Consider the following 9,800-nt stretch of genomic DNA (forward strand, 5'->3'; position numbering starts at 1 on the left):
CGGCTGTATTGCTGTTGCCTGGCTTCAGGCATTTCTTCGAAGCTTGCCTCTCGGTGATGTGATGAAGGAGTGGAATTGGCTGTCGGAAGTCTATCCGACCGGCTATGCCTGGACTGGTTACCCCGGCGAGACTTAGGAGCCTCGCCTTGCCTCTCTCCGACGTTAACGTCGGTTGTGAGAGGGGGTAGTCGGGCCAGCACATCCTTGATCTGCTGGTTAGCTATTGCTAGCTGGCTCCTCAACTGAGCGTTCTCCATCTCCACCGCCGTGTAATAACACGGGTTTGGATTAGGTGGCCGGGGGGCCGAACTTCCGGTGTCATCCTGGCCCACCGGCTGCTTTCCTGGTCGCTGCTGGGTCTCAGGAACTTGTTCACCAGGGGTGGAAGTATGATGAGCCTCCTGCCCATCATGTTGCTCTGTCTCATTACCGTGCCTGGATCGAGTAGTCACCATGGTTGGATGTTTGCTACCGCACTAACCAAACTTGCTCTCAATGAAAGCACCAAACTGCTGACCCAATTATCAAAACTAGATATCTTAAAATGGAGATGAGTGTATGACAAGTAATGATCAGGGAGAGTAGTTTCAACTGTTAGGCATCGAAAGATTTGCTGAGGTGTTTGGGATGAGTGTTGAATTATTAGAGTTTCGTGCTCATTACACAGTGAGATGACATGATAAAGAGAAGGGAAGATATAGTTTTGTGTCTCGTAATGAAGACAAGTCCTTGGTTTGTAATATAAAATCCAATGACCGTGGGTGGAAAGAACACTATTGTTTCTTCCATGGAAAAGAAATGTTCTCGCCTGGGGCCGATAGGTTTCCTACTAGTTGGCGGGTATTAGGTGGGTGTTGCATGCTAGATTTTTTACCTATTTTTCTTGTGTCTTTTGTTTCCAACCCATTGAAATCCTAATGTTGGTATTTTCTTTTTCTTTTTGTAGATAAAGAATTGACCATACTTCCTGCTTTGTCGTACGATAGTGACCAAAATTTGAAGAAAATTTTAGCAATCCCTGAAAAGCAACGAAGTTGGAAGAAATTGCTAAAGGAATCAAATTTGACTTCCATTTTTCTTTGGAGCAAAGTCGAGGGGCGGAGTGAAGGTAATCTTCTTATTGGACCGGATGGTCGTATTCCTGTTTTTTTGTTGAAGTGAGCTTTAGAGTTGATTGGTATCAAGTTTATTCTTCTTAACCATCTGACAGAAGAAGAACGTAATCTAGCGAATAAATTTTCGAAAAAGTTGTCATTCAAAATGCCTTCCGGTCCTGATGCCTTGGCAAAAGCCAAGAAAGCGGCGAGTAAGAAGAAAGGTCATTCGTCGGCTGTAGAGCCATCAATAAACCTCGTGCCCTCAAAGAGTATTGTTCCTTCAAAGGTCATCGAAGGAGGATCAAGCAAGAGGCCTAGGGTTGATTTTGATGAGTAAGAAAATATCTCTGTCATCATTCCAAAGAATACTTGTGTGTATTCGAACCCTTTGTCTATTGAAGGATATGTCGAAGCCCTCTTGTGTCCTCGTGATGAGACTCGTTTGAAGGAAATGGGATCCGTCGAGTCATCCAATGATTTGGTGTCTGGAGCCTATCGGGTAGGCAACCTATTTTACTTATTTCATTTTTGTATATTTTGTTTGTACTAACTCATTTATTTTTACAGATGCTTTCTAATGCGATTCATATTCGTCGAGACCATCAACGCCTTGGAAGGGAAAATCGTGATCTTAAAAAGTTCAATACTGAGCTTCGATCGGGTCTTACGAAAGTTGATGAGATGCTTAAGGAAAGTAAAGAATTAAACGAAGAGTTGAAGAGGCAATTAAAGGATAAAGAGAGCGAACTGGTTAAGGAGAAGAAGAATTCAAATGATTTATGTGCTCAGCTGGAGGACATTGCGGTGAAGGCCATGTGGAAAGCTCGTAAAGAACTGTTGACAGAGTTCAAAGAAGGCAAGTCTAAGGATTGGAAGGTAGACGAAGAGTTGGAACTCAACGTTGGTATGTTTGAGGATGAGGCTGGCCCTGTCGACGGGGGGTCTATTGGTCCTAGGTTTTGCACGGTTATTCCTCAAGATGAGGATGAGGGCAACCAGATTGTTGGACATGCTATTAAGGATATTGTTGAGCATCAGTTTATTGTTGATTTTGAGGTGACTCAGTAGTATGTCGAGTGTTGTTCCTCGGTTGGACAATGTTTGGTTTGTCAACACCTAAACTATATTTTTGGTCATATGCTTTGCTCTTTTGTTGGTTTAACATTGTGATGTTGGCTGTTGAGCCTTTTGATGCTCATTGTTGAGCCTTTTGAATGTCGAATTGTGCTCTATGTTGTATTGAGGTTTTTTTATGTTAAATCATGCTTTTCACTACAGTTGAATGTTGGTAGTCAATTGTGATTGAATTTTAATGAATATCATACAATTGGACCAAGCATAAAGTGATTGTGATCATGGTCCTCTACAGGAGGTATGTGATTATCTCAGATAGCACCATTGGTAGTATTCTACAATAATATCAGACGTTAGGCGACAAACAATAGTTATTCATCATCCATCTGTTAGAGATCCATTCATTGGTCTGAGGACCGTCAAGTGCCAAACAATGCCTATTTATGGCCATCCATCCGACTGGTATCCACCATCCGTCCGGGGTCCATCCATCCGTCCGGGGATGGTCGAGTGACAAAAAGTGCCAACCTAGGCCAAGCCATCCGTTTAGGGATTGTCACGTAACAAGGAGTGGCAACCTTGGGCCAACCATCCATCTGGGGATGGTTATGCAACAAGGAATGCCAGCCTATGGCAATCCATCCATCTGGGGATGGTGTCTACCATCCATCTGGGGTCCATCCATCCGTCCAGGGATGGTCGTGTGACAAGATGTTCCAACCTAGGGCAAGCCATTCGTTTAGGGATGGTCACGTAACAAGGAGTGGCAACCTTGGGCCAACCATCCCTCTGGGGATGGTTGTACAACAAGGAGTGGCAGCCTATGGCAATCCATCCATCTGGAATCGTCATAAGTTGTCTACGATTATTGTCTTGGTCTTTTCAAGCATTTCTTCGACCTTCGCCTTTCTCCCCAGTCCAAGTGTTGGTATGTTATGTGGCGATGCTTGGACTTGTGTCGAGTATGAATTATTATGCATTATCAGGTGTTCGTCCAGGTTTACTTCAGACTTCTGACACATGGATCATCACGCTAGCCTCTTGACTATTATATTTGAATCCTGTAATGTCAGGGGGTGCGGTCGACGCAGAGCCGTCGACCCTCCGATGCCTAAGTCAGTATTGAGATCTTATAATAAAGAATAATAAACAATTGAAACTTTTTACCTATTTAATGGGTATGTGTTGGCTTTCCTTGGCCGGTCTTCGAATCCTAGAATGTCAGGGGGTGTGGTCGACGGCAAAGCCGTCGACCCTCCGATGCTTAAGTCAGTATTATGATTAAATAATGATAAAGGTAAAGTACTTAGAGTTAAGAGTTTAGAAGTGATACTGTTTTAAATGAACAGCGTTCTAGCTGTTACTTATGTTGCGTCCATCATATGCTTGAAGTCTGTATGCACCTTGTCCTACTATTTTGGTAATCTTATAGGGCCCTTCCCATGTCGGACCCAACTTTCCAGCTCCTGTTTCTTTTGTATTCTGGAAGACCCAGTCACCAACATGGAATTGTTGAACTCTGATATTCTTGTTAAAATGTTGTGCCACTTTATGTTGGTAGGCTGCGACCCTTATTAATGCTTGTTCCCTTCGTTCGTCTAATATGTCAAGCTCGTGACCCATGTTTTGCCAGTTTCTCGCATCTGTCATGTGCTCGAATCTTGTGGAAGGGAGTCCTGTCTCTACGGGAATGACTGCCTCGGTTCCATAGGTTAGCGAGAACGGGGTTTCTCCAGTTGAAGTCTTTGTTGTCGTTCGGTAGGCCCATAGTACTCCTGGAAGTTCATCTGCCCACCTTCCTTTTGCTCTGTCTAGTCTTTTCTTTAGCGATGCTACCACGGTCTTATTTGTCGCTTCCGCTTGTCCATTTGACTGTGGGTATCTGGGTGTCGAGAACGAGAGTTGTATTCCCCATTTTTTACAAAAATCTTGAAATTCGATACTTATGAATTGAGAACCGTTGTCCGTCACAATCTCCCTTGGCACCCCAAATCTGCATATGACATTTCTCCAGATAAAACTCTTGACTTCTCGGTCCCTGACTTGCACGTATGCTTCTGCTTCAACCCACTTGGTGAAATAATCAGTCACTGCTAGCATAAATACTCTTTGTCCCGGCGCCGTTGGCATCTTTCCTACGATATCCATTCCCCACTTCATGAAGGGCCATGGCATCAATGTTGAATGGAGTTTTTCAGGTGGCATATGCGACACTTGAGCAAACCTCTGGCACTTGTCGCACCTTTTAACAAATTCAATTGAGTCTTTCCTCATTGTTGGCCAATAATACCCGGTTGTAAGGGCTTTGTTACACAGGCTCCTTGATCCAGAATGGTTTCCGCATTCGCCTTCGTGTAGCTCTGTCAGTATATACTTTGCCTCGGCTGGATTCAAACACCTGAGTAAAGGACTAGTGAACGATCTTTTGTATAGTCGACCACTGCTGAGGGTGAACCTGGCTGCCTTTGTCCTTAGCTTTCTTGACTCATTTTTGTCCGCCGGTAAAGTACCATGGTGCAGGTACTCAATAATCGGTGTCATCCAAGATTGAGTGTCGATGGTGTTCGTTGATTGTTCTGGTTGCTTCCACACGGCTGGCCATTGCATGTATACTACCGGGATTGTAAACCCATTCTTAATTTGGATTGTCGAGCCCAAGTTTGCAAGTGCATCTGCATGGTCATTCTCTAATCTAGGAACTTGAACAATTGAAAATTCATTGAAGTGTTTTACCTTTTCTTTTACTACCTCCAAGTATGCTGTCATTTTTGAGCCTTTTGCTTGGTAAGTCCCATTGAGTTGGCTGACTACCAGCTGGGAGTCCAAAGTGACTTCGATATTCTTTATATTCAATTCCCTTGCTAAGTCGAGTCCAGCTATCAATGCCTCATATTCCGCTTCATTATTCGTAGCTTTGAATTCGCACCTAATGGATCGTTGTATAATGTCTCCAGTTGAGGTTGTGAGCACTATCCCAAGTCCGCATCCTTTGCTGTTGCTTGACCCGTCAACCGACAACCTCCATTTGGTATTTGATTGTTGTTCCAGACATAACAATTCCTTCTCCGCTTGAATCTGCATATCACTAGAGAAGTCTGCAATAAAGTCAGCTAATACCTGAGATTTGATTGCGGTCCTTGGTTGAAATGTGATATCGTATTCACTGAGCTCTACAACCCATTTTGTCAATCTTCCTGAGAGCTCTGGTTTGTGTAGTATGGCACGGAGTGGATATTGCATAAGTACCACTATAGGGTGACACTGGAAATAGGGCCTGAGCTTCCGTCCTGCTGTGACGAGTGCCAGAGCAAGCTTCTCTAGCTGGTTGTATCTAGTTTCTGCATCCAATAGAGTTTTAGATATATAATACACAGGTTGTTGCTTACCATTTTCTTCTCTTATGAGAACGGCACTGACGGCTGTTTCTGATACTGCTAGGTAGATGTAGAGCGTTTCTCCATCTTTAGGCTTGGCCATTAGTGGTGGTGACGAGAGATATGCCTTGAGTTTGTCGAGTGCTTTCTGACATTCTTCTGTCCAGATGAAGTCTTCGGTCTTCCGAAGCTTTGAGAAGAAGATATGGCAGCGTTCAGATGACTTTGATATGAATCGGCTTAGTGCTGCTATCCTCCCATTTAAACGTTGTATATCTTTGATGTTCTTAGGTGGTTGGATGTTTTGGATTGACCTTATTTGCTCTGGATTGGCTTCTATTCCGCGCTTGGTCACCATGTAGCCTAAGAATTTCCCTGATGATACATCAAAAGAACATTTGGCAGGATTTAATTTCATGTTATATTTTTCAAGTACCTTGAACGCTTGTTGGAGATGGTCAAGGTGGTCTTGGGCAACCAATGACTTGACTAGCATATCATCTATGTAGACCTCCATCGAGTTTCCTAGCATCTCTGCGAACATCCGATTAACTAGCCTTTGGTATGTTGCCCCCGCGTTCTTGAGTCCGAAGGGCATGACTGTGTAGCAGAACGTCCCTCGTTCGGTAATGAATGCTGTCTTTTCTTGATCTTCCAGATGCATGAGTATCTGGTTGTATCCTGAGAAGGCATCCATGAAGCTGAGTAGCTCATGTCCAGCTGTTGCATCCACCATCATATCTATGTGTGGCAATGGGAATGAATCTTTGGGGCACGCCTTATTTAGATCTGTAAAATCAATACAAATTCGCCACTTACCATTCTTCTTCTTTACCACAACAACATTAGCTAGCCAGTCAGGATAGTCAACTTCTCAAACAGACCCTATGTCGATCAGCTTTTGGATCTCTTCATTGATTACTTTGTTGCGTTCTGGAGCAAACTTTCTCCTTTTTTTCTTGATCGGAGGATAGTCTGGGTCTACCTGCAACTTATGAACAATAATATTAGGGTCAATACCTGTCATGTCCTCGTGAGACCATGCGAAACAGTTATGGTGCTTTTTCAGGAACTCGATGAGTCGAGCACGAAACTCAGGTGTCAACTTTGATCTTATTTGGATGGTATGCTCCGGGAAGTCTTCACTGATGCTCACATCATCGAGATCCTCCATTTCGGGCTCTACAGGTGCACTCGATGATGTAGCGTGCTGTAGTTGCTATGCTGAGGCTTGTTTGTCTTTCAATGTAGTCTGATAACAATCTCGAGCCATCTTTTGTGCTCCACAGATCTCCTTCACTCCCCACTTAGTTGGAAAACGGATGACCTGATGGTATGTAGATGGGACTGCTTTCATTACGTGAATCCAAGGACGACCAAGGATGGCGTTGTAGGCTGAGGGTGAGTCGACTACTAAAAATTTGGTTTGGAGATTGATTCCTTCGGCATACACATACAATGTCACCTCACCAACAGAATGCTTTTGCTCACCGCTGAATCCCACAAGTACAGTTGACTTACGGATGACGGTAGATTCGTCAATCCCCATCCCCCTAAGAGCATGTAAAAATAAGATGTTAGCTTAACTTCCATTGTCAATCAATATTCGTTTAGTTAAACAGTTTGAAATAAATAGTGAAATGACTAAAGCATCATGATGAGGATTAAGCAAATCTGAGGCTTCATCATCGACAAAGCTTATGGTTTGTCCGGTATAGTTTGTTGGTGGCCTCTTTGGTCTTCCGTCCATCCCTGAGACTTCCCTTGCATGTCTCTTGGCAGCTGAGTATATCACTCCACTCACTTCTGATCCTCCAGATATTACGTTGCATGTCCGTGTGTGTTGGGGTGGCTCTGGTGGCGTGGTTGGTCTAGTATCTCCCCCGGTCATGGTGATTTTTCCTTTGTCTGACAAAAAATCTCTGAGTTGACCTCGGCGGAGAAGTCCTGCGAACTCAAAACGTAGAGTGATGCATTCTGCTGTCGTATGGCCATGATCATTGTGGAATTCGCACCACTTGGTGGTATCTCGTTTTTCAGCTGGCTTTTTTATCTTTTCAGGCCACTTGACTTTGTTTCCCATCCCTTTCATCACCGCTACTATCTCCACTGGGTCTATATTTAGATTATACTCTGGGATGGGTGTTTTCTCTTGTTCTCTTGGTCTTGTGGAGGGTAGTGTGTGCCTGGGCTCTCTTCCTGGTCTGCTGGTTCTGGTAGTTGGTTGCAATTCACGGTATGGGCTATATTTGCGTTCTATTCTCCTTGTGCTTCTGTTTTCTCTTGTATTTGGGTAGGGCGAATATGTAGGTCTGTTTGATTCATCTTCTTCCCATTTGATTTGAGCCCAAGCTTTGGCTAGCATGTCTTCCATGGTCCTGCAAGGATACTTGGTTAGTTCTTTATAAAGGTCTGAATCTACCATTAGTCCTTTCCGAAAGGCCGTAATCGCTGTATCAACGTTGCATGACGTAATGAATACTTTCTCCGTATTGAACCTAGCAACGTAGTCTCTAAGTGACTCGCCCCTCCTTTGTTTGATCCTATAAAGATCATCAGATAACTTCTCCAGCTTCCTGCTACTAGCAAATTGCTCTACAAATATTTCAGTTAATTGAGCAAATGAAGAGATAGAGTTATTAGGTAGGTTCGTATACCATTGGAGGGTTGGGCCTACCAAACTGGATCCGAACCCCTTACACATACAAGCCTCGCGTAGTTCGCGAGGGATGGCGGCTGTGAACATTCGTTGCTTGTAGCTTGCTATGTGATCATTTGGATCTGTCGTTCCATCGTACATCTTCATTAGTGGGAAGACAAACTTTTTTGGCATCTCTACGAGTGCTATGGCATCCACGAATGGAGAGTCTGCAAAGCTACTGGGTAAGCTCTTCCGGATTGGCGCTGGGACCCCTGGGATCCTATGGATCATGGCTTCCATGCCTTCCAGCTTCTTTGCCACTAGCTGCTCAATCATCTCTTCGGATGTTAGCGTAGTGCTCCGTCCTGCAGATGGAACAATAGAAATATCAGATGGCAGAGTAGTTGGAAGGGTTGGATCAAAGGTCCTGGGTGGCCCCCCTGGAGTACTCGACACTGGGTTGTCTCCTATTGGAGCAGTTGGAATTTGTTCATTTGTCATAGGATTGTCGACTACCGGCGGGGGTCCATGGGTTTGGGTTGATCCCCCTGGGATTGACCCGCCAGTTCCATTAGTTGTCCGGGTCAACTGTTGGCCTGCTGTCTGGTCTTGTGGTCTTTCGGTGATCGTCGACTGTTGGCCTGAGGTTTGGATGGACGCCGCTCCTGGGGTAGTATCGAACGATTGCATGGGTGGAATTGGAGTGCAGAACCTTATCTGTGGTTCAGCTGCATTGCGTTGAGCAGATTCCAACATCTCCATTTTTTACTTCAATAAGGCATTCTCCTCCCTGAATGCTATGTTCTCTTGCTGTACCATCCGGAGGCTTTCATTAGTATCTCTCATCTGGGCCATCAGGGCAGCTAGCTGAGCTTGGACGTTGATCTCTCCTTCTTCCAAGTTTTCCATGGCGATGGATGTGCGTCCTTTGCTCCTGATTCAGTCTGTCAGGGCCCCACGGTGGGCGCCAAATTGTAGAGGCTGAAATCTACAATGATCGGAAAGGATGGATCGCAGGCACTGACAACCTGTAGAACAAAGAAAGAAAGACCGTAAAAGCCTTGGGACACCGGGGTGGTGCCAGCCGAAGGGACTCCGACGGTCAAGTCAGTAAGCAATTCAAATATAGAATAAGGAAAATGTAAGGAAAATAAACAACAAATGAATAAATCCACCGTAATGTGGTAGTGAAGGATGATCAAAGTGATCGGTCTGACAGTATTAGAGAGAGATTGAGTTTTTGAATCAAAAGAGCTCTCCCCCTTCAGGTCCTGAAACTTGCTTTTATAAAGTTTTCAATAGTCTGTTGCTTAGCCACTGAGGAGTGTGCGTGAGAAGCGGTCTTCCTCCTGAAAAGGAGGAAGACCTATTCTCTTGGGTGATTTATAGATTGACCCAACTCCCTTGCCCACGTTTTGGACTCGTTTTGCCGCTATAAAGCTTTTTGGGCTTACAGAGTAGTCAAAATCCAACACTACCCTTGATGAGTGGGCTAAGATTTATTTGGGGCATAGACTGGGCCTGGTTGTTTAGAGTAGTTCCTTACGGACTTAACTTGGTGGTCTCTTTAGTGTTTATTGGGATATAGTTTCTGATTGGGCCGATGGCATAATT

General features: G+C 44.4%; 2 protein-coding genes across 2 annotated transcripts; one reads left to right on the plus strand and one right to left on the minus strand.

Annotated features, from left to right (window-relative positions):
• Positions 1-751: 751 nt before the first annotated feature.
• Positions 752-2,357, plus strand: LOC133784019 (uncharacterized). Its single transcript, XM_062223567.1, has 2 exons — positions 752-1,596; positions 1,665-2,357. The coding sequence occupies exons 1-2, from the start codon at positions 1,549-1,551 to the stop codon at positions 2,163-2,165; spliced, it is 549 nt and encodes a 182-aa protein (XP_062079551.1). The 5' UTR covers positions 752-1,548; the 3' UTR covers positions 2,166-2,357.
• A 1,167-nt stretch (positions 2,358-3,524) lies between these two features.
• On the minus strand, positions 3,525-6,281 carry LOC133785089 (uncharacterized). Its single transcript, XM_062224348.1, has one exon. The coding sequence runs from the start codon at positions 6,279-6,281 to the stop codon at positions 3,525-3,527; it is 2,757 nt and encodes a 918-aa protein (XP_062080332.1).
• Between the last annotated feature and the right edge of the window lie 3,519 nt (positions 6,282-9,800).

This window comes from Humulus lupulus, chromosome 6 (assembly GCF_963169125.1).
Source record: "Humulus lupulus chromosome 6, drHumLupu1.1, whole genome shotgun sequence".
In the NCBI taxonomy this organism is placed as follows: domain Eukaryota; kingdom Viridiplantae; phylum Streptophyta; class Magnoliopsida; order Rosales; family Cannabaceae; genus Humulus; species Humulus lupulus.